Source organism: Vulpes lagopus, chromosome 2 (assembly GCF_018345385.1).
Source record: "Vulpes lagopus strain Blue_001 chromosome 2, ASM1834538v1, whole genome shotgun sequence".
NCBI lineage: Eukaryota > Metazoa > Chordata > Mammalia > Carnivora > Canidae > Vulpes > Vulpes lagopus.
The window spans coordinates 161,290,780-161,316,639 of record NC_054825.1 but is presented as its reverse complement, the minus strand read 5'-3'; the positions used below and the strand labels follow the sequence as shown (position 1 = coordinate 161,316,639).

Here is a 25,860-nt window from a genome sequence, read left to right as displayed (position 1 = left end):
GGATCATGACCTGAGCTGAAGACAAATGCTTAAAAGACTGAGCCACCCCAGCACCCCTTAAGGGATGTTCTAATAAAGCTTTTCTAAGCTACAAAATTCTAAATTCAAGAATCCCCTCAAATGCTCCATTCTAATCTAAATACAAAATGTTAATCCTATTTCTCAGATAGGACAGTTTTTGTGACAGACCTCCTGGAAAACAGTGGCTGAAACAAACAGGTGGCTTATCATTCCTACATAACATGAAGTGCAGAGTTGTAGTATGGGATGTGGCCAGTCCTCTGGGCAATTCTCTGCCTGCTCTACCTGTCGGCAACCTTCTCTCCTTACAGCAGGATGGACACTGTATGACCAAGAATGGTGAATGGTGAGGGGTATAGCCCTTTTCATGATTAGTTTTGTCTTGTTTATGTGTAAATAATAATCCTGGGAAGTTTTTCCAATTAGCTAGTAATTTTAATAATGTGATTTCAATAAAGATATGAGGGATTTTTTCAAATTTCATATTCATGCCTAAACAACATAAAGGAAAAGAAAAAGATGTTAGAGAAAACATTTTGCAAAGTAAAATAACTCTTATTGACAAGGTAGTCAAGGGGAGGGAACTGTGGGAAGAGACAGATTTTATCAGCAGACTTTGTTCCTTCAGAGTATGTTCCATGTAACCCACGAACACCTTGCTGCTAGGTGTTCCAAATGAGAGTCAAAAATTATTAGTCCTTAGGGTTTTCTAACTTAAGGATTTATTTCCTTTGAATTTATTTTTTTATTTATCTTAATCAAAACTAAAATAATCTGCCAAGTTTCCATGCAGATATTCTGATTCTTGTATCTGGGTAGAAAAATGAAAGGACTGATTTTGACATTCCATTCATTCTATTCTACCTTAAAGTGAGAGATCTAAAAAAAGCTCATAGTTTCTATCACTTCCACATGTATTTTTATTAGACTAGAACTTAGTAGAAATACAATTGTGACATTAAGTGTAAAATACCTTAATTTATCTAAACAGTACTTCACAACCATTTCAACAATCATATTGTGCAAAGGGTTCTATATGTGCACTAGGAAAAGGACAGTAGTAGGTTAGCATGAGGAAGATTGTGGTCTTTCCCGACCAAGTCAGGAGTAAAGATCCAATTTTATATTAGAATCTGACTCCATTTTTGATCCCTGACTAATGATACCTGTTAATATAACCTCTTGCTATTCTACCCAAGTGGGCAGGGCAAGCTAACAATAAAGCCCAAGTGCCCTTCCCTTAGTATTAGCTGTAAGTTCATACCCTGAGTAAATTACCATTATCCCAGCCCCATAGAGTATCTCTTATAATACTTTATTGTATGGAGTAATTGGCATCCAAACATCCTGTTTCAGTGGAGTAACCACAAATGTGAACTAGCAAAAAATGTTTTAGAGGGCAAATATAGGAGATTGCTAGTTGTCAAGATTCCAATTGTGTACACTCAATCTTGAGAGTAAACTCATGGGGACGACGCCTGGGTGGTTCAGTGATTGAGTGTCTGCCTTGGGCTCAGGGCATGACCCTGGAGTACCAGGATCAAGTCCCACATCGGGGTCCCTGAATGGAGCCTGCTTCTCCCTCTGCCTAGGTCTCTGTCTCTCATGAATAAATAAATAAAATATTTAAAAAGGAGTAAACTCATGAACACTGATTTTTCAAATCATTTCCCTGAGCACTCTAGTACAAAAGAGATTGTTCACTATCTTTATTTCTGAATTTTTTTCATTTCCTGATACTTTTCATACGCTTACTATTTTTCTATTTTCATTTCATGTAAAGGTACAATCCTATGGGTCTCATTTCAGCACAAAAGGTATGTAGAAATATAATCATATGGTGTATGTTCATGAACAGGGAGGCAGGTTTTAGAGGGTGAGAGTTTGAAATTGCATCACTATGGTATCTTCATTATAGCCACAGAAATCATTTGGGACATGCAATGGAGTACATAACTCTCAAATTATGAGTATATATTTCCAAACCCATAAGTTGTTTGAATCTAACATGGAAAAAATTGTTATGGATTATATTCAACCTAGAGAGCCCAAAGATGCAGTGTTTATTATGAAATGCCCTAATGAGGTGGGATGCACTTGACCTAATGAAAGGCACGATTCACTCTGAGTTACAAAAAAAAAAGGTTTATATTTTACTTAGATATGAGAAATAGGATATCCTAAATAAAACATCAGAATGCAATTTCAGTGGCCAAATTTGAATCCTTCACAAACATTACTACTATGGTTCTTTTCTTTAAAAAGTCCTCTAGAAAAAAAAAAAGTCTCTAGAACTTTCTCTTCAGTTTCCAAAAATAAGACTAATTTTTACTAACCAATGAACATATAACAGCTATTACCTTTTTTTCTTTTTCAGCTATTACCTTTCAAAAAAGGGAGAGACTATCATTCCCTCTCCATTTTTTCTACCACATATGCCATCCCTAGTAACCTGTCCTTCTACTCACATGAAAATCTCATTCTCTCAATATCCTGGCCTACTCTGTTTCATGATCATCCTTTACTGTAATCAATTACAAAGGCCCTCAATCATACCAATCTAGAGAAGAGGCCATGACCACAGAAAACAGAGCAGCTTAGATAATGGATTTACACTATTCTCTGACACTGCCTATGCTCTCAAATTTATACCATACTAGATCTTAAAATTAGCATTCTAGTTTTTCCAGGTTACATGGGTATGAAGAAGCCCCATCTAAGTAGGCCCTTTGACTTTACTAATACCTTCTGAGACTGTTATGGTGACAAATGAAATGCATGTAATGGAAGTGTAACATCAATGCATTCCAGACTTCAGGTTGTTAAGTCTTCAGTAACAATGCAATTCAAGAAACCTCAAGTAATAAAGAAAAATTTACAAGGGCTTCTGGCTGGCTCAGTCAGGAAAGCCATGTGACGATCTCAGAGTCATGAGTTTGAATTCCATATTGGGTGTTGAGATTACTAAAAACTAAAATTTTTAAAAATAAAACATTTTTTAAAATTTTATAAGCTAAAGAGAATTAGGTCTTTCCACAGATAGCCTTATTCCATTGATATACATCATCTCATGAGTTTTAAATAATTTTAATTTTCTGTGGAATTATCCAAGATTGGCTAATCCTCAAAAATAGACCTACTTCCCCCCAGTATGAATTTTATTGTAGTCCATTGAGAGAATTTGCTAAACAAATTCTCACCTTCATTACATTTGTAATGTTTCTATCTAGTTGGAATTCTTTGGTGTTTCCAGAGTAACGACCTTGACACATTTGTACAGTTTCCATCTCATATAATTTCTTTCATGACCACAGAGTAGTACTTTTTAATCACTGGAAATTTGTACCTCTTATCCCATTTGCCTATTTTACCCACCCACCCATCCCCTACCCCCACTAAAAGCTGTACATTTTTTATAAAGCTGATCACTCATTACATTTGTAAGGCTTCTACCTACTATAAACTGTTTTGTTCACAAGGTATAAACTTTGGATAAGCCTTGCCATACATTACATTTGTCTGCTTTCTTTTGGAGATTTACATTCTGATATCAAGTGAGGTATAAGCCCTGGCTAATAAGCTTTGCCACATACATTAGTTTCATATGGTTCCTCTCCATGATGGAATCTCTGATGTTGAATAACTTGCTTAATCATTTTATGTGTAAGGTTTCTTTCTACTAGGAGTTCTTTGATGATCCCCAAAGCTTGAGCTTTGAATAAAACCACTGCCACACATATTAGGTTCATAATGTTTTTCATTATGTATTTTCTGATGCCTTGTAAGTTTTGCAAATTGGGTAAAAGCTTTGCCACACTCATTACATTTATAAGGTTTCTCTCCAGTATGGATTTTCTTATGCTGAGTAAGATGTGAACGCTCAGTAAAGGCTTTGCCACATTCATTACATTTATAAGGTTTCTCTCCAGTATGAGTTCTCTCATGACCCCAAAGGTGAGAACGCTTAATAAAAGCCTTATCACATATATTACATTTATAAGGTTTTTCTCCTGTATGAATTCTCTGATGTTCCATGAGGCTTGAACTTTGTATAAAAGCCTTGTCACACACATCACATTTGTGTGGTTTCTCTCCAGTGTGTATTTTCTGATGCCTAGTAAGGTTTGCAAACTGGGTAAAAGCTTTGCCACACTCATTACATTTATAAGGTTTCTCTCCAGTATGGATTTTTCTATGTTGGGTAAGATTTGAACGCTCAGCAAAAGCTTTGCCACACTCAGTACATTTGTAAGGTTTCTCTCCAGTATGAGTTCTCTCATGACCCCATAGGTGTGATCGTCTAATAAAAGCCTTATCACATTTATTACATTTATAAGGTTTTTCTCCGGTATGAATTCTCTGATGTTCTATTAGGCTAGAGCTTTGGATAAAAGCCTTGCCACATATATCACATTTGTGTGGTTTCTCTCCAGGATGTGTATTCTGATGTCTAATGAGGTGTGAGCACTGCTTAAAAGCTTTGCCACACTCATTACATTTGTACGGTTTCTCTCCAGTATGGATTTTCTTATGTTGAGTAAGGCTTGAACGTTCAGCAAAGGCTTTGCTGCATTCGTTACATTTGTAAGGTTTCTCACCAGTATGAATTCTCTCATGACTCCAAAGATGTGAACGTTGGATAAAAGCCTTACCACATTCATTACATTTGTAAGGTTTCTCTCCAGTATGCATTCTCTGATGATTTGCAAGGTTTGAATTTTGACTACAGACCTTGCCACATATGTTACATTTATATGGTTTCTCTCCTGTATGGACTCTGTGATGTCTCGTGAGGTTTGAACACTGGTTAAAGGCTTTACCACACTCGTTACATTTGTAAGGTTTCTCTCCAGTATGGATTTTCTTATGTTGGGTAAGATGTGAACGCTCTGTAAAGGCTTTGCCACACTCATTACATTTGTAAGGTCTCTGTCCTGAATGAATTCTCTCATGACTCATGAGGTTTGAGCTTTTGCTAAAAGCCTTCCCACAGTTATTACATTTGTAAGATTTTCCTCTAGTGTATACTCTCCTGTATTGTGCAGGTAACAAGGGATATTTTAATATCTTCCTATATTTATTCCAAATGTTTCTGATAGTAGGAGGAATCCTGTGAAGTGGTGAAACAGAGGAACCATTGTTGACAGACTTCTCCACTTGATTACATTTATAGATTTTTCCCTCAGTACGAAATCTCTGCAGTTCAGCCAGGTGTCCCTGCAAACTTAATCCAATTCTGTTTTCCAAACAGTTTATGTCCTGGTTTCCAGCATCACCTACGTTGTTTTCCAGTTTTAACAAATTCCTTATAAGTGGCTCGGCATGCATAAAACATTGGTATGTATTATTTCTTATAGAAATAGTCTGTTTTTGTGGAAAAGTAACTGAGGATTTATTAAGTTCTTCATCTTTTCTATGAGTGAGATTTTTGTTATGGGTCAAAGGCACTTCTTTGTAATTTCTTGCATCATATCCCCACTGACTTTCAAACTCATGCACATTTTCCCAGACTTCCTTGAGATCAAAATTCTTGATGTCATCACTTTTGTTTCTCTCCAATATCACTAAGTGGTATAATTCTCCTTTATTAATGTCCTCTATTGGTGATAATTCCTTGGTTGCAAATCCAGCAGAAAGGCCTCCTAAAAAATAGAAGGTAAATAAATATTTTATACTGAATTATGTAATTACACCAAAAATAATGGTGGTTATTTCCTTGGTTGCAAATCCAGCAGAAAGGCCTCCTAAAAAATACTGAATTATGTAATTACACCAAAAATAATGGTGGATATTTCCTTGGTTGCAAATCCAGCAGAAAGGCCTCCTAAAAACTAGAAGGTAAATAAATATTTTATACTGAATTATGTAATTACACCAAAAATAATACTTATAATGAACATAGACTTCTAAACATATAAGAAGTCTCTCTCTCTCAAGCAGTCTCCAAACACTATTGTAATATAGTGTTTCTAAGTTTTTTTAATAAATTTTTCCATATTAATATTTTCTCTGATCTTCAGATATGTTTTTTAAACACACATTATATATTACACATATTTTTTTGCCATATAACTGGATAATTAGATGATACTTCATGATTAGGGAGCTGATCTATATACTATTATATAACTGTACATGAAATCATAATTGAGATCTCGGCCTTCCCTAATTCTTAGTTTTTATAAAAATGTGTGTTTACCTGAACCTGATATCTCATAATTCAGTGGTTCTCAACGTTTCGTTTCTCCTAGTGTGTGTTCCTTATGGAATGTAAATTCTTTCTTTAGTTCTCAAGGAAGGATTCTTTAGAAATCCAGAGACTTTTATTTTGTGTAACTGTGGTTACTTAACCTACTAGATTTATCAATTGTTTAATTGTAATATACAGATACCTTAAAATATCTTTGTCATATGCCCACACATTATTAAACACCAGATCAAGCTGCTGTCCTGAGCAAGTTAAACTGTGTATAAACAGGGGTCTTTACTTATATTGGTAATGCAGTGTGGGGAAGGGCAGGTCCTATGGAAACTGAGGTGCTTTGGTGCTCAAAATTAATATACCAGGAAATACCAGTATAGTTTGTTTAGATCAATGAAAAATCTGAGCAAAGGTCAGGACTTGGATTCAGAAAAGAGTGAAGCACAAGGAATAACAGGAAATGTGGGAGTAGTACTTGTGCTTGCAATATATATGGTAATATGATTGTTTTAACAGTTAAAAACCTGACCTTGAAAAAAAGAGAGGAGCTGATTTGGCAACAGGCATAATACGGACTCATTCTATAAAAACTTATATTATGGGTGTGATGTGAAAGTGGAAGACATTCAACAGAGAGATAATATGGAAAAGGAAAATTGTAGGCTTGCAGTTATTTTAGTATTTGTTCTAAAAATTACCAAACTGTGGGGTGCCTGGGTAGCTCAGTTGGTTAAGTGTCCAACTCTTGATTTTGGTTCAGGTCATGATCTCAGGGTCATGGAATTGAGCCATGAGTTGGGCTCTGCACTTAGCATGGAGTCTGCTTGGGATTCTCTCTCTCTCCCTTTACCCCTCTCCCCACCTCTCTACCCCCACTCACACACTCTAAAAAAATCAAACTGAATATCCCACAGTTCCATTTCTAGGTATACAGTCTAGACAGATATGTATTATACACACACACACAAAGACATGCATATGTTCCAGACATATGAGAATGTTCTAAACATATAAGAATGTTCTAAACAGGACCTCCGAAAAGCAAAAACCTGGAAATGGCCATACAGAAGAGAATGGATAAATTCACATATAAACACATGTAGATATGATAAAACCCTCTGAAAAGTAGCAATGGAAGATGACCATGGGTAATGGGTAACAATCTCCTGGCTGGGGGCATAAAAGTTATATGGTAGGAAAAAGTTAGCAAGAAGCTTTTGCCAAGGTTTAAATTCCTTGGGGATATTATTATATTTTGTTTTTTTAAAAAAGTGTATTAGGGATCCCTAGGTGGTGCAGTGGTTTAGCACCTGCCTTTGGCCCAGGGCGCAATCCAGGACTGAATCCCAAGTCAGGCTCCCGGTGCATGGAGCCTGCTTCTCCCTCTGCCTGTGTCTCTGCCTCTCTCTCTCTCTCTCTCTCTGTGTGTGACTATCATAAATAAATAAAAATTAAAAAAATAAAATAAATAAATTAAAAAGTGTATTAATTAAATTATATATATTTTTAAAATAGAAACCTCAATTTAGAGTAAGACTTTTTTTTTTTTTTTTTTTTTGAGTAAGACATTTTTAATCCAAATGTCCTTCCTTGTTACAGAAAAATAACGGTGTCTTTTTCTGGAATTTTAAATCATTACAATCCCAGACATACAAGAGACATCAGATGAGAAGTGCTCTTACTAGATATGAGCGTGTGTGTGTGTGTGTGTGTGTGTGTGTGTGTAGTTATATAACCCGACTTCAAAAACATCATCAGGAAATAGTGCCCCTAAGGAGCATTACTAAATGATCTAGAACACAGAATATTTCTATGGAAGGGCAGTGTTAATAGCAATATTTAAACATAGAAACAATTTTTGGCAGTTTCACAGTGATCCATGGCAGAGGTCTACATGCACTGATGGCACAGATGTGGTTAGCAACATAGGCAGCCAATAATGGAAAAACAAGTCAGCAATGGGATATATATCAACAAGGACCAGGTGACTCTTGTATGGAATTCAGCTGAAAATGAGGACAGGCACAAAGGAGGTTTCATGGGTTAACTGAAATGTATCTTGTACAAAAACCTATGGCAAGTCAATTGAATGGTATTTCTGTGACTAAGGCAGTAACTTAAAAAAAAAGTATGTCCTCAAGATATCACAGATTCTCAGTTTAAAAAAATGCCATATTTAACTGAGGAAAATTTGTGTTAAAACAATGAGATAACCATTACACACTTATGAGAATGTCCAAATTCAGAACACTGAAACACCAAATACCACTGAGGATGTAGAGCAATAAGAACTCTCACTCACTGCTGGTGAGAATGCAGAATGGTACAACACTTTGGAAGACAGTTTGCAGTTTCTTACAGAATTAAATATACTCTTAAGTATGATCTAGCAACCAAACTCACTGGTATTTACACAAGTTGAAAATTTATGTCCACATAAAAACCTGGACACGAAATAGAAGAAAAATCCTAAAATCTGTATGGAACCACAAAAGACCATGCCATGCACCGCCAAAGCATCTTGAGAAAGAACAAAGTTAGAGGCATCACATTCTCTAATTACAAAGCTGTGGTAATTAAAACAGTATGGTATTAGCATAAAAGTAGACACACAGATCAACAGAACAGAACCCAGAAATAAACCCACACACAGTCAATTAATTTACGACAAAGGGGACATGAATATACAATGGGGAAAGAACAGTCTCTTCAACAGTATTGGGAAAACTGGACAGCCACATAGAAAAGAATGGAACTGAACCACTACCTGACACCTTATACAAAAGTTAACTCAAAGTACATTAAAGACTTGAACCAAACACCTAAAACCATAAAACTCCTAAAAGAAAAGATAGGAGGTAATAAACTTGACACAAGTAATAAACTTGACACAGGTCACTCTTGACATCAAAAGTAAAATCAACAAAAGCAAAAATAAGTGGGATTTACACCAAACTAAAAAATTTCTGCACAGCAAAGGAAACCAAGAAAATGAAAAAGGAAACCTACTGAATGGGAGAAAGTATTAGCAAATAAAGCTCTACTTTATTAGATTATTACTAGGAAAAGGATCAACTAAGACATTATCATCTTCCCAGAGGGTTAATGGAAGGCAGCTTCTTTGTCAAATGAAGTGACTCTGTGTCCTCTAGACCAAGGTTGTCAGTGGTGACACATTTCTGTCTTGGTTGAAACAGGTAATAAGATCTTACATATTGAAACTTATTTTTGTAAACAGGAAGAGATAAATGTTGAAATAGGAAGAACATGGCCAGTAAAGAGCAGCAGTGATGAGGGTGGGGGGCGGAGAGCCCAAGGGCAACAGTGTGGGTGTTGTGCCCCACATGACTATTTGTGTAAGTATAGTTCTCAGAGGCTGCAGATTGGAATTGATCTGAGTTGAAACAAAAACACTCCATTTGGAAAGTTAAGATCGAGAAATTTTTAGCATTTAACCTCAAGTCCTCCCAGTCATGAAAATCCATTTTTATTAGAGACACCATAGGAACCTAGTTTACAAACAAAATCAGTAAAGATTATCTCCTGCAGCCTTTAAAATTCAGCCAAGAAAGTCAAAAGAGAACCCCCAGAATGAGAGAAAATATTTGCCAATCATCTATCTGATAAGGGATTTGTATCTAGAATATATAAAGAACTCTTTAAACTTAACAAAAACCCAATTTTAAAATGGACAAAAAATCTGAATAGACTTTTCAAAAAAATAGAAAAATGGCCAATAAGCACACAAAAAGATGTCTAACATCATTAGTCATTAGGGAAATGTAAATCAAAACCAGAATAAGATACAACTCCGCATTCCAAAGATGGCTATAATCAAGGAAACAGATTACAAGTATTGATAAGGATGTGGAGAAATTGGAATGCTCATACATTCCTAGCAATGGTACTTTGAAAAATAGACTGCTGATTCAAAGAGAATTAGCATATGACCCAGCAGTTCCACTGCTAGCTAGACGCTAAAGAAAATGAAAATTGTATGTCCACACAAAAACTTGTACAAAAATGTTTACAGCAGCATTATTCGTATAACCAAAAGGCAGAAACAACCCAAATGTCCATCAATGTATGAATGGATAAACAAAATGTGGTATTCATACATGGAATATTATGTAGCAATAAAAAGGAATGAAGTGCTACAAACCCCTAAAAAAACACAAACCCTGCATATGAATATTTATAGCAGTTCTATCTGTAATTGCCAAAACTTGAAAGCCAGCAAGGTGTCTTTCAGTGGATAAATGGTCTATTCCATTCAGACAATGGAAATATGATTTAGTACTAAAAAGAAATGAGCTGTCAAGCCAGGAAAAAGACATGGAGGAAACTTAAATGCATGACAATCTGAAAAGGCTGTATATACTGTTTGATTCCAAATGTATGACATCCTGGGAAGGGCAAAACACGGAGACAGTAAAGAGATCCATGTTTGCAGGGGCTAGGAGAGAGGGTGAGAGGACTATTTTATTGCTGGCTCAGAGGTGATGATCATACCATGTCTGATCAACCCTGTCACTGCCCTAGGGAAGCACTGTAACTACACAATAATTAGGTCAAACAGGCACTTATCACTCAGGATCTCCTGATACGTTCTATCTTAGTATCCTGGGACACGCTGGCCACTCTACACAGTGGCTTCAAGAAGCACTTCTTTATGCAGCAGGATGAGACTGTAACATACTAATCAATGTTTTTCTTCAAGAATTTTGTTACCCAGTAAACTTCCTCTGTGGGAGAGCCCACTGTGAAGCTGCCACCTAAGGGTGGGTTATTACAACAGGAAAAGAGGATGAAACTTTAGACCCTTGGGATTCTATTTCAAAACCAAGTTTCGGAAAGAGAATCTTAGAGGAGACTAAAAAACCAGCAGACCAGGGTCTTTTATGTTCCAGGACTAAGTAAAGAGCAGACGAGGGAGAAAAATACAAGATATGGGAAGAAAATAGGAGGGTCAAATTTGTGGGGTTTTTTGAAAGGGGCCATGTGCTCTACCCAGACTGTAAGGTGAATGCCTGAACGGGGGGATATACCCCCATCTGGCAGTGGGGGTCAGAGAGGATCCCAGTATCTAGTCTTTATATTACTGTTGGGCCACAATCTCAGAAAGTCCCACCCTATTTTTTATACACGAATGGCAAAATGAGAACTGAAGAAATGGCTGAGGGACCTGAACAGGCAGAGAGGGCTTGGCACAGCTACACGAAGCCTCATGGATACCATGGAAGGGCAGCCATTGTGTTTGTCTCCTGCGAAGTTCTCCCAAGGATATAAAATGGAAACAGAAACTGAATGTAGTCAGCACTACAGAGGCCTCAGTGCTAATGTGTATGGTGTGAGAACCGAGAGAGATCAACGGGAAAGACTCCTTAGAGACAGTCATATCAGTCCCTCTCAAACCATGATACCAGTATGGTCAGGTAAGAGTGTTGTGGGTCATCACAATGGGAATCTAAACTTATACATTTGATTTACACATCTGAATAACAGATTAAGGGGGGGAGGGGATTTCCTTTGAGAGCTCACAAGAAATAAACTTATTTTTCCATAGATCTTTTCCAAAAAATATTTAATATGGAACAGTTTACTCTGCCTATCTGAGCTCTTATGTTCCCATCTCAATACATTCCTACCTGTCTCCATTTCCCCCTATTTTCACTTCACTTTGCACAGTCCAGGGCATTTCCCCTTGTTCCAAAATGGAGATGATATTCAGCTCTCAAGAGACTTCAAATTATAAAGAAAAAAAAAGAACATGATACAAGAGCTTTGCTCTTCCAGAATACATTCCTAGCTCTCTGTTCCGTGAAGAGAGAACGTTCATTACATGAGGTGTAGAAAAAGAATTTCAAAACTGAGTCAATTGACTGCCTCCTTCTGAATGCTTACAGGTTATTTTATGAATACAAATATCTAGTTCTTTTCCAAGAACTACTGAATCAAAGGCACAAGGGTTAAGACCACAGAATCAGACTTAAAATTTTCACTCTAAGGTTTTCTGACTTCTGATGTTCTGCAACCACCTAAGGAAGCATGAATGCAAACTTTCTGAAGATAAGGGAAGTTAGAGTCTACTTGCCACATTATAAAGCTTTTCCATTCTCAATCAAAACAGCTTCAATCACTCCCTTAAGAACAGGGATTTGAAACTCATACAATCAAGTCAGGGGCTCTCAAGAGAAAATGCAAAGACATATAAAAGTAATTACCAACTTCTGGAGGGAAATTATCCTCACCCAGGGAGACCAGGTTCCTGTAGTTCTCCAACATCACGTCCCTGTACAAGGCCTGCTGAGCAGGGTCCAGGCACTCCCACTCCTCCTCAGAGAATTCTATGGCCACATCCCTGAATGTCAACCGTCTCTGAAATGAAAACACATTTCACCAAGAAGACAGGGAGAGTTCTGATTTTGACACAAAATAAAAGCAGCAGAAATGTGTAAAGGCTGACTTGGCTGGAGTGAGTGTTCTGACTGATCTGTGTAAAATAATTCTGAGCAAGTTCTCTAATTTTCTTCAACTTAAGTGAAACTCACATAAAATTAGACATTTTAAAGTCCCATTCAGTGGCATTTAGTACACTCATAGTGTTGTTACAAACATCACCTCAGTCTAGATCAAAAGTATTTTTATCCTCTCCAGTGGAAATTCTTTACCCATTAAGCAGGTGCTCCCTATTCACCTTTTCTTCCCCAGTCCCTGGCAACCACTGATGCTTTGTCTCTATGGATTTACCTATTTTGGATTTTTCACGTAAAAGGAATGGTATAAATGTGACTTTTTGCATCTGGCTCCTTTCACTTAGAATAATGTGATCATCATCATAATCCATGATGAATGTATGTAGCATCAGCACATGTCTTTTTTATGCTGAATAGTATTTCCCTGTAGGACTAGACTCATCTATTGATAGGCATTCAGTGGTTATCACCTTTGCCTAATGTTATTAATATTGCTATGAACTTTCAAGTACGAGTAAGTTTGGATACCTGTCTTCAGTTCTTTTGGTTATATACTTAGGAGCGGAATTACTGGGTCACAGTTTTTAGTTTTTCAAGAATCTGCCAGTTTTCCATAGCAGCTACAATATTTTAACAGAATGTGTCATGATTCTAATTTCTCCCCACGTTTACCAACATTTTTTTGTTTTACTATACTCATCCTAGTGGGTGTGAAATGGTATCTCACTGCGGTTTTGATTTTGCATTTTACTAATGACTAATTTCACTGAACATCTCTTCATGTGCCTGTTTCATTTATCTTCTATGAAGAAATGTCTATTAAAATCCTTTGACCTTTTCAATTGGGTTCTTTTTTTAAGATTTTATTTATTTATTTGGCAGAGAGGTGTGCACAAGCAGGGGGAAGTACAGGGAGAGGGAAAAGTAGGCTTGATCCCAGGACCTTAAGATCATGATCTGAGCCAAAGGCAGACAGACGCTTAACTGACTGAGCCACCCAGGTGCCCCTAGATGTTCTTCATATATTCTAGGCCCTTACTAGATATGTAATTTGCAAATTATTCCTCCCATTTGATAGACTATGTTTCACTTATGTGATAATGTCCTTCAGTGCACAAACATTATTAATTTTGATGGTGACCAGTTTATCTATTTTGTCTCTTCTGTTTTTGATATCCTATATAAAATTCACTGCCAACCCCAAGGTCATGCAGATTTACCCCTGTTTTCATTTAAGAGTTTTATAGTTTTAGCTCTTGCATTTAGTCTTTAATTCTGAATCATTTATATGGTACAAGGTAGTTTGAATTTTATTCTCTCTCACATGGCTATCTAGCTGTGCCAGCACCATTTAATAAATTATTCTTTTTCCGGTGACTGGTTTTGGCACCTTTGTAAAAAAGGAATGGATTAGATGTATGGGTTTATTTGTGGATGCTCAGTTCTGTCACTTTGATCTACACTTCTAGCTTATGCTGGAATTATAGTTTTGATTACTCAAGCAAGGTTTGATGTTGGAATTCTAGGTCCTCCAACTTTGTTCTTTCTCATGTTTATTTTGGTTATTTGGGATCCTTACCAATTCAATGAGTGCAAAAAAAGATTATTGGGATTTTGCTAGGGATTACATTACTCTTTTTATCATTTTATGGGATACTGCCATCTCTTCCAATCCACAAACAAAGGCTATCTTGACATCTATTTAGGTTTTCATTTTTCTCAGCAACTTTGTAGTTTTCAGTGTATAAATCTTCCATTTCCTTAGTTATTCCCACTTACTTTCAATTTGTTGACTGCTAGTATAAAAAAATACAACTGAGTTTTGAATGTTGATACTGTATTCTGTAGCTTCAATGAATTTATTATCTAATAGTTCTTTTGAGGAATTTTTATTTCTAAATATATGATCATGTATTCTGTGAATAGACCTAGTTTGATTCCTTTTCCAATTTTGACACATTTATTGTTCCTCTCTCTTTTCTCTGGTTAGAATTCCAGTACAGTGTTAAACTGTGGTGACAAAATGGTACACCCTTGTTTTGTTCTATTAGGATAGAACAAAGACTGGTTTTCAGTCTTTCACCAATGAGTATGATATTAGCTGTGGAATTTTAAGAAGACCCTTTTTTCAGGCCAAGGAAGTTCCCTTATATTCCTTATTTTTTTTTAGTGCCTTGTTTTTGTTGAAGTGTTCTGTACATGTCTGCCCTAAGTCTAGTTGGTTTATACTGTTGCTCAGTCCTTTATTTCCTTATTGATATTATGTCCACAGTTATTCTATCCATTAAAAGGGGAGTACTGAGGTCTTCAACTATTATACTGTAACTATTTCCTCAACTTCTGCTTCAAAAAACTGGGGACTTTGCTATTATGTACATATTGTTCATAGTCCTTTTATCATCTTGACGCATTGACCACTTTTTCAAAGTATGTCCTTCAACAGCTTTGGTAACAATTTTACAACTTAGTCTATTTGACTGGATATTTGTGTAACTTCCCAGCTAGGTTTCATTACTATTTACATGAAGTATCTTTTTCCATCCTTTCACTTTGTGAAAAAGCTTTGTTGAAAAGCAAGGCTTTTGTAGATATAGAGAAATCATTTTAAAAAATTCTTTTGTCTTTTAATAAAGAGTTTAATCAACTTACATTTCAAGTTACTACTGATAAGAATTACTTCTGACATTTAGCTATTTGTTTTTTTTTTTTAAGATTTTATTTATTTATTCATGAGAGACAGAAAGAAAGAGAGGCAGAGACACAGGCAGAGGGAGAAGCAGGCTCCATGCAGGGAGCCCGACGTGGGACTCAATCCCAGGTCTCCAGGATCACGCCCTGGGCTGAAGGCAGAGCTAAACCGCTGAGCCACCAGGGCTGCCCGCTATTTGCTTTCTGTATGTCTAATATTTTATATCATGATTCCTCCCTTCTTTGTGTGTCTGTGTGTACATACCATTTTGATTCTCTTTGTATTTATTTTTTGTATATTTGTTATTTTCTGAGAGGTTACCCTGAGGATTACAGTTTACATTATTAAACTAATATGTGAATTTCAGTTGATATTAACTTAGCTTTAATAGCATACAACTGCTCCTATACAGTCTCCCTTTATGTTCTTATTATCAAAAACTACTTCTTTATAACAGATGTGAATAAATGTTTAATACACTCAAAAGCAGATTTTTATGATTGTTTTATACATTTGTCTTTTAGGTCATGCAGAAAAAAATTAATTACAAAACAAAAATATAATAAGACTGGCTTATGTATTTACCTATGTAGTCACCTTTACTAGTGTTCTTTATTTGTTACCATGGCTCTGAGGTACCACTAGTTTCCATTCATTTCGGTATGAAGAACTCCATTTGGTAGGTCATGTAAGGCTAAGGCTGTTAGTGTGAACTTCCTCAGCTTTTTTTTTTTTCTTAAAGATTTATTTATTCATAAGAGACACAGAGAGAGGCAGTCTCCTCACAGGGAGCCTAATGTGGGACTCGATCCCAGGACCAGGATCACATCCTGAGCCAAAGGCAGACGTTCAACTGCTGAGCCACCCAGGCGTCCCCCTCACCCTTTTGTTTATCTAGGAGTCTCTTAATTTCACTATCAATTTTGAAGCATAGTTTGCCTGATTAGAGTTCCTGGTAGATTTTTTAAAAAGATCTCATGAGATTGCCCCCTGCCTCCAGTTTCTGGTAAGAGTGCTGTTAAAGAGAATCCTTGTAGATGAGAAGTTGTTTCTGTCTTGCTACTTTCCACATTCTCTTTTTGTCTCAAAGTTGATTATGTGCTTTCCAGGGATCTCTATGCTTTATGATAAATCCTTTAGTTGCTACTTTCCACATTCTCTTTTTGTCTCAAAGTTGATTATGTGCTTGCCAGGGATCTCTATGCTTTATGATAAATCCTTTTTTTTTTTTTTATTTGTTTATGATAGAGAGAGAGAGGCAGAGACACAGGCAGAGGGAGAAGCAGGCTCCATGCACCGGGAGCCCAACGTGGGATTCGATCCCGGGTCTCCAGGATCGCGCCCTGGGCCAAAGGCAGGCGCGAAACCGCTGCGCCACCCAGGGATCCCGCTTTATGATAAATCCTTTATCATAGTTGAAGTTCATTGAGTTTCTTGGATGTGTAAGTTAATGTTTTTGGTGAACCTGGGGAGGTTTTCAGCTCTTATTTCTTCAAATATTCTTTCTGTCCTTTCTTGTTCTTTCCTGCTAGGACTCCTATAATGTGTATATCTGTATTTTTTAAAGTTTTATTTACTTATTTTCGGCGGGTATGCTCATGTGGGGAGAGGGGTAGGAAGAGGGGGAGAGGAAGAGGGAGGGAAAGGGAGAGAGAGAGAAAGAGAGAGAATGAATATCATGAAGCCAACTTCCCACTGAGTATGGTACCCAATGCAGGGCTCAATCCCAGGACCACAAGATCATGAACTGAGTGGCAGTTAAGAGTCAGACTCTCAACAGACTAAGCTACCCCAATCCAGGTGCCCCTGTATCAGTATTCTTGATATTGTCTATAGTGTCCCAAAGGTTTCTTAATCTGTTCATTTTTCTTTTTTCTCTTTTCTTCTTTTTCCCCTTTCTTCTGCTCATGCTGGATAATTTCAATTAACCTATGTTTAAGTTCACCAATTCTTTATTCTTCTTGTCAATCTGCTACTGAGCCCTCTAATGAATTTTCAATTTTGGTTATTATACTTTTTAGCTCCAGAATTTCTATTCCATTCCTTTACCATAATTTGTCTCTTTATTGATGTTTTCTATTTATTTAAACATTATTCTCCTGCTTCTTAGTTCTTTTCAATGGCTTCCTTTAGCTGAGTATGTTTAAGACTGGTGATTTAAAACCTTTACTTATTAAGCAGAATGTCTGTGCCTCCTCAGGAACACCATCATTAACCTGTTAATCATGCTTAAAATGTACAATCTGGAGATATCCTTACATATCTGTAGTGAAGTCAGTCTGCTCAGAAGTGGTCACTATGGCATTCTTTGTAACACTAAGAAATTGTAAAGGACCCATGTATCTTCATTTAGAGAATGCTCCAATGAGGATCTAAAAAAGCAGTTATTTCTATATTTACTAATATGAAAACAACTCTAAGCATGGTATGTAAATATTTAAATTTGCAGATTAAAATACAATTAAACATTTACTGAAGAATATTCTCTAAAATCACATTACAATATATAAATGCATTTTTGTAAGACTTGCACTGAAGAGAACATTGGTTCCTGATAAAGACAATCAGTGATGGTAGAAGATGTGACAGGGAAAGAGATAGTTTACTTCTTAGTTTCTAAACTGTATCACTATGTGGAACCAAACCACAAAAAATATACACCATAAACGTTTAATACAGAAAACAAAACACAACACCAAAAACCCCAAAAATTTAACAATTAGTAATATCAAAACTTAGCTCCAGCCTCTCTGATGACAAAGTTCTGGTCCTATATCTTGGCTAAATTATAAACATTTTTATCAAAAAAATAAATAAATAAACATTTTTATCTAAAAGATCTACTGTGCAAGAGTCTGTAAATGAACATTACGGTCTTTATGAGATGGGTGTGCTATGAATCATTTAAAGAACACTTACCATTAGACAAATAGGTTGGTTCTATATTTTAAAATGAATTGTTAATAAAACAAAACACCCTCCCTATTCCTTATTCCTACTTTGAACTTCCCATTATATTTCAAAGTATTAATATCCTGGAGTCAGAAATAAACTGATTTCCTTGTTTAATGTCAAAAGACATTTATAAAATTAGACAAAGCAAATATCCCCCATCATTCTTTTCCAGAGTTTCTCAGGTATTTGTGCACATTAATTCATCACTTACACATGTAATCTCTTTCATCTTGATTTACATGAACCGAAAAGGCATCCAGGAGTTTCTGAAGAATTCTTAATGCCCAACCTCACTGACACCACAGAGCCTATACCCTATCTCCAGTCAATGCCTGCACAGAAGATCCTTCACAAGATGATCACCTAAAAGGAGCCTCTTCTCAAGTTCTATGTCCTAGGTCATAGTGAGATGGAATCTGCATAGAGATGAGATTGGGAGAAGGCCCTGGCTGTGAGTAAACATTTTAGGCAGGACACTTCGGAGACAGGAAAGATTAGCAAGTCCAAAATGTAACATTTTAGGAAGGAGAACAATCAACTAAAATCTGACTTTTACCTGGGAAAAAGCCATTCCTCCCTTTTTCTCTCTTCTTCCAGGCTTCTTTCTCAGGTAAGATTATTCTGTGTAACAAAAAGTATGTTAACGCTCAGAATCAACATAACCCTTTCCTCTGCCACAATATACATACTGGGAGAACCTTAATATGGGAGAAAGACAGTCCTTTGCTGCTTACTGCAACAGGAGGGATGCAGGAACAATAACTCCTATATGGAAGGCAATAAGTGCATTTTTCAGCCATTTCTTCAGAAAGCTCTCCTCTCCTGCTGAAACCCATATATTCTACTGCAAATGCATCATCCTTTGTCCACTCAGCCAGAGGAACTGCATCATTCAAGTTCCTGGCTTATCCCTGGGCAGCCAGCATCCAATGAATGGTTGATTGGAAATACAGAAGCCTGTCCATTCCATCAATTTGGACAAACTCTTAAGGCTACCCCCACTCCGGAGCTACCTGAAAGCGATAGCAAGAGTTTAGATTTTTGTCCTAATGGTGATGGGAACTTATAAGCAGATTTAATATCGAGATGACACAATCAAATTTAAGATTTAGTTACAATACAGAGACAGAATAGGAGCTGAGAGGAGCATGCCTTGGTCTCTTAAGACTATCCTCCTGCCTCTTTTTTAGTGGTGTTCATTATCACTATTTAAACTCTGTAACAGAGCACACTCTCCTAGAAACCTCCAAAGACAAACACATCCCCAATTTTGAAAATCATTTCAGCGATCTTATTAGCTCAAATTCAGAATTCCTGGTCTATCATCTTCATGTCACAGTTGTCTGCACTATGTCTCAGAGGGAGTATTTTTACCAAGTTACCCTTAAGAGGTCTGAATTGAGTGAGCAGAAATGGGTAGAAGTAAATTCTGAAATGGTAGCCTAGAAAGGTTTAAGAAGAAAGAACTTGTCCTAATTCCACATTACCTTTCATGTTCTCTTTCATGGGTTTAATCAAAACCAAGGATTTAATTCTTTTCCAGAAAAAAATACAATAAAAATAAATGAAATGAACAATGGTTACTAGTCCTGAAAAACATGAAAAAGAGTCACCTGTGGAGATGAAATCTGAACAATCTCTGCATCATAAACAGATGGGCTCTGTTGGAATAAAGTTCCACATCAATCCAGCCCACCTTTCCAACATCTGCATACAAAATGCAAGGGGAACTTGAGAGAAACATCTACTTAGTTGGAGACTTCTGTTCAGAGTTCAGTCATTAATCAGACCACTTAAGGGAAGAAGGGAACTGCTGAATATTAAACTAACTGGCTAAAGTAGATTTTGAGTGTTAAAAGATTATCAACATCCCTACCAGATGCATAATGAACTACTATAAAGTTATTTACCAGACATCAAACAATAATAGAAAGCATTTAAAACTCGTAATATGAACAAAAAATTAAGGCGGCAAATAATTTGGAAATTAAAGATACCAGTGGATTCTGACATCAAAATTGAAACAAGTGTGAGGATACATCAAATTTAGAAAAGAATGAGCCACAGGATAAAGGAGAGAGAAACAGTACTCTTAATAATGGTCATTTTGAGGGATCCCTGGGTGGCTCAGCGGTTTAGCGTTAGCCTTTGGCCCAGGGCGCGATCCTGGAGTCCCAGGATCGAGTCCCGCGTCAGGTTCCCGGCATGGAACCTGCTTCTCCCTCTGCCTGTGTCTCTGCCTCTCTCTCTCTCTGTCTACCATGAATAAATAAATAAATAAATCTTTAAAAAAAAAAAAGTCATTTTGAAAAAAACCATGTGGTGACATAAAGTCTTCCCCCATTTCTTGAAACGAAGAGGATGACCTGGATCTGACTGAGCTAGGCCTCTGCCCTCTAGAGGAATAGGGCTTGCAAATGGACTCATCCTCTGATGCAATCATTAGAACATGCAGATGCCTCAAACACTTGGTTTCACATTCTCATTCTCTTGGGCATAATTGAGACAATTCAATAAATTTTAATTACAGAGGCACAAATCAGCACTTCACAACTCTATAGTCTACATCCAGTAAATTCAATACTCACCTGGGTTTGGGTCCTGGGCTTTCTCCGAGACCACTATGTGTTTTGTTCTGTGTCTCTTTGTCCTTGTTTCTCTTCTCTCCTTTTGTCCATCTGTGTTTCCCTCTCTGTTTCCGCATCCTTCGGTTTCCCTCCCTACTTACTCCGCCTCCAACAGCCTGACCCCACTCTGCTGCAACCTCTTTCGATCCCTGCGGTTCTTCCTCCCCAGACTTTCTGATAGCCCCCTAACTCCGCCGATTCCTGCCTCTTCCCCGCCATCTGCGTTGCCCCTCTGCCCTCCCTGGAGCGGGGCGAAGGGCCGCATCCACCTCCCGAGCGACCACCATACCGACGCAGTTGGGGGTGGGGACGGGGGGGGGGGCAGAATCGGGGATCGGAGCAACGTTCTGAGCAAGAAAGCGACCAGAAGGGCGATCGGTGTCTACAAGGACCGACGGCAGCAAGGCTGGGCCTGGTACCTGCCTCAGAGCGATTTCAACTGGAAACGAACGCAGACTCCCGGGTCCCGCACGGAACGACAGGACTCGGAGACGTCCTACGGCGACGCCGTGACAGGCGAAAGGGGCGCCCTCCCAGCGACAGGAACGAGTGGGTTCAAGGACTTTACCTTACCAGGCGACCCCGAAACTGGGTAGGGAGGAGGGGCCTTATGAGCGCGCCCGCGGCACGAACCAGAAAAATGGAGACTCACTCACCCGAGCGCCCGTTGCTCCGTGCGATCCGCTTCCGGGTCTGCAGGAAGGCGGGCGTGCGCGTGCGCGTGGGCGTGCGCGTGCGCTTGAGCCGCCGGGCGGGAGCCGGGCCGCTCTGCGCCTGCGCGCGTGGCGTCCGGCAGTTTACTTTTCTGTACTTCTTTCCCTCCCTCTTTCGCTCCCTCCCGGGGGGATTCAGGTGCTGCTGCGGAATTCCTTTGAGTACCGATTGGTGTCCCTTGGAGCCAGGCTGGGTACATTAGGGAAGTGCGAGCTGGTTTTATTGGAACCTGCAGTATTTGAGAAACTGAGCACGAGGCGACCGATATGACAGAGACAGCTCCTAATTTTTTTTTTTTTTTTAGATTTTATTTATTTATTCATGAGAAACACACACACACACACAGAGGCAGAGACAAAGGCAGAGGGAGAAGCAGGCTCCATGCTGGGAGCCCGAGGTGGGACTCCAGGATCACGCCTTGGGCCTGAGGCAAGCACTTAACCGCCGAGCAACCCAGATGCTCCTTAATTGAGCAAAAACCCAGTGGTCCCTGGGGGTTGATGGAAGCTGGAATGCGGAATGCAGAGCTGCTCTGTGGGGAATGTGCAGTTTTGTATTAATTACTAAATATGGTTGCAATTTCAATTTCCTAAAAAATCTTCATTCTCAGTTACTTTGGAAGAGTATTTTTAACTTGAAGATTAGGTATTTTAACTGATCTTTTCGTTTTCTGTTTCTGCATGCTTTGTGTCAAGTGCAGATAACGAGATTTGCGAAAGGTGCACTCTTTTACAGATAAATTTAACTTTTCCTGGTACTGATGAAATATTAGTTTGGAAGTACTTCCTGAGACATGTGATAAGGATGTGTGTTCTTTATGTGACCAATACAAGGAAATAGTAAAACTTTTTTCACATTCCAGTAGCATCCTATATACACTTACTAATTATTAATGTGAAATATGCAAGTCATGAGCTCGAGTCCCACATTGGGTATAGAGATTACTTAAAAATAAAATAGCCTATGTACAAAAAAGGTTGTTGTTTTTGTATAACAATATTATATCCTATTAGCTTACTGAATTATTGTTTGTAATAGATTTTCTACCAGTTTCTTCGTGTTTCCAGACTTACACTTGTATCATCTGCAAACATAGTTTTACATCTTTGTTTCTAATTATTATGCCATTTTAAATTGCCCGAGCTAAACCTCCAGCACAATGATAAATGAGTAGAACAGGTGATCATGTGCTTTTTTAGTGTGGTTTCTGGCCTTAGTGGAATATGTCTACTGCTTCCCTACCAGCAAGATGAAGATTTAATTTTGTCAAATTAGGAAAGATCCATCAATTCCTAATTTCAAATGTGTGCGTATGTGTGTGTGGGGGGGGGGGGGTTAAAGATTTTATTTATTCATGAGAGACACAGAAGGAGAAGTAGGCTCCCTGAGGGGAGCCCTATGCAAGACTCAATCCCAGGACCCCAGGATCATGACCTGAGCCAAAGGCAGATGCTCAACCACTGAGCCACCCAGGTGCCCCTAATTTCTAGTGTTTTAACATCCATACATGTTTAATTCTCCCAAATAATGTTTTTGTAACTACAAGTAAGATTTCTTGATTTCTCTTAATATGATGAACAATATTAATGAATTTTCTAATAGTGGATCATTCTTGAATTCTAGACATAAATTTCACTTGTTTATCATGTTATTCTTTTTGTTTTTTTAATAATAAATTTATTTTTATTGGTGTTCAATTTGCCAACATACATTTTTTATTGTGAAAAAATCTTTATTTTAAGAAAAAAAATTAGTTAACAAAAAAATGTAACAAGTTTCACTTAGCAAAGTACACCCAAAAGGAAATCACAGTACAAAGAAAGTTTTAAGTCAAGGCCTCACCAATTCCTACAGTATTAGTAATGTGTCTCAATTTCCAAAACTAACTTATTTTTTAAAAGCTTAAACTTAACCCAGTGCTCATCCCATCAAGTGCCCCCCCTCAGTGCCCGTCACCCATTCACCCCCACCCCCCGCCCTCCTCCCCTTCCACCACCCCTAGTTCGTTTCCCAGAGTTAGGAGTCTTTATGTTCTGTCTCCCCTTCTGATATTTCCTACCCATTTCTTCTCCCTTCCCTTCTATTCCCTTTCACTATTATTTATATTCCCCAAATGAATGAGAACATATAATGTTTGTCCTTCTCCGATTGACTTACTTCACTCAGCATAATACACTCCAGTTCCATCCACGTCGAAGCAAATGGTGGGTATTTGTCATTTCTAATGGCCGAGTAATATTCCATTGTATACACAAACCACATCTTCTTTATCCATTCATCTTTCGACGGACACCGAGGCTCCTTCCACAGTTTGCCTATTGTGGACATCGCTGCTATAAACATCAGGGTGCAGGTGTCCTGGCGTTTCATTGCATCTGTATCTTTGGGGTAAATCCCCAGCAGTGCAATTGCTGGGTCGTAGGGCAGGTCTATTTTTAACTCTTTGAGGAGTCTCCACCAGTTTTCCAGAGTGGCTGCACCAGTTCACATTCCCACCAACAGTGCAAGAGGGTTCCCTTTTCTCCGCATCCTCTCCAACATTTGTGGTTTCCTGTCTTGTTAATTTTCCCCATTTTCACTGGTGTGAGGTGGTATCTCATTGTGGTTTTGATTTGTATTTCCCTGATGGCAAGTAATGCGGAGCATTTTCTCATGTGCCTGTTGGCCATGTCTATGTCTTCCTCTGTGAGATTTCTGTTCATGTCTTTTGCCCATTTCATGATTGGATTGTTTGTTTCTTTGCTGTTGAGTTTAATAAGTTCTTTATAGATCTTGGAAACTAGCCCTTTATCTGATGCGTCATTTGCAAATATCTTCTTCTCCCATTCTGTAGGTTGTCTTTTAGTTCCTGGGGAATTCCTCACTCTTATATCATTATATGTCCCTTTACTTCAGCAGATGCAAGCCAAGATCCACAGATTTGATTCTTAGGCACCTGACTGTAGCCAATTCCTTGGTCATTCTCTGCAGAGGAGTCCCAGAAACCATGGCAGCTTTAGGGTTGAAATATTTCACCAATTATTATGGATGCTCCATTTTTTTGTATGTTCACAGAGTAGCCAGAGGTATGTCCATTTACTCCACCTGCCTCTTGAATGTCTTACAGGCTATCATGGTCCACCCTGGGAACTCCAGGTGGGCAGAGCTTAAAGTGAAAGTTCCAAAGTACATTGGTCCCTCCAGTATCCTCTGTTGGGTGCTCCACATGGTGGTAAATATGTTCTTTCCTATTTATATGACTGGTAATGGAGAAACAAAAATATTACAAAGAAAAGAGCTTTGGGATATTGTTCTGCTTCACAGTATCGTGCCAAGATCACAGACTTAGTGTATGTCATAGTTACATCTTTCCATGACATTTTGTTCTTGGGACTCATGACCTTGGCCAGAAGCTCCATAGTCTTCCTCCTTCACAGGCACAGGCAGAGGGTCCAACACATTGATAGGAACAAGTTCCCCCTGAGACCCTCCCCTGAGTCCAGAGCCACCCAGAGCATCCTTGTTTTGGTGAGCACCTTTGTATCATTTTATTCTCTCTCCTCCATCATTTATGTTTACTTGGCTCTCTCTGATGAGTACAGTTGGTGGCTGATGACCACTGCTGTACTAATCACTGCATGTTTTCCAACTGTTAGTCCTTTTTTTCTCATGAGCCATGACCCCAGCACATCCAGGCTCTACTGTGTCTGCTTTGGAAGAAATACATAATTCCCTCATCTCATCAGAGAAATAAGAATTATCCTCCACCTGTTCAGTCATGGATGCATTCAGACCTCAAAGCATGTTAAGAACAGAGAAAGGGGTGAGTGAAACAGAATGACAGGGGCCTAGTATAAAATAGTAAATAACAATAGCACAGAACATGGACCCTTTGTAATTAACATGTGTGTACTTATATAGTTGCATTTGTATTAATGGTTAAAGTAGAGAAGCTAAGATTCCATAGAACAGTCCTGAAATAATCTGAAAATACTGGAAATATCTTTGAATGTGTGACTTTCAAATTGAGATATTAAATTTTCCTAAGATGTACCTGAGTTTGGAATTGTAAAGACAGTTGGATAAGAAGGAGTAGCATGTGGGTAACTCTGTCCAGAAACTGGGAGTGGGAGCAGGGGTCCTGATTTGTGATCCAAATGGCCTGGGGTGAAGCTGGAGGGAAAAATCAGGTTTTAC

The 25,860-nt window shown here is 38.1% G+C and overlaps 2 protein-coding genes across 2 annotated transcripts; one reads left to right on the top strand and one right to left on the bottom strand.

Moving 5' to 3' along the window:
• Positions 1–3,419: 3,419 nt before the first annotated feature.
• Positions 3,420–21,649, bottom strand: LOC121484435 (zinc finger protein 677-like). Its single transcript, XM_041743701.1, has 4 exons — positions 20,932–21,649; positions 18,900–20,004; positions 12,448–12,601; positions 3,420–5,663 (listed from the first exon to the last, which is right to left on the bottom strand). Exons 2-4 carry the CDS (start codon positions 18,912–18,914, stop codon positions 3,679–3,681), a joined length of 2,154 nt encoding a protein of 717 aa, XP_041599635.1. The 5' UTR covers positions 18,915–20,004; positions 20,932–21,649; the 3' UTR covers positions 3,420–3,678.
• Positions 21,581–25,392, top strand: LOC121478801 (vomeronasal type-1 receptor 2-like). Its single transcript, XM_041734135.1, is given in 3 exon segments — positions 21,581–21,877; positions 24,530–24,926; positions 24,929–25,392. Coding segments are annotated over 3 exon segments (1,158 nt in total).
• Positions 25,393–25,860: the final 468 nt, after the last annotated feature.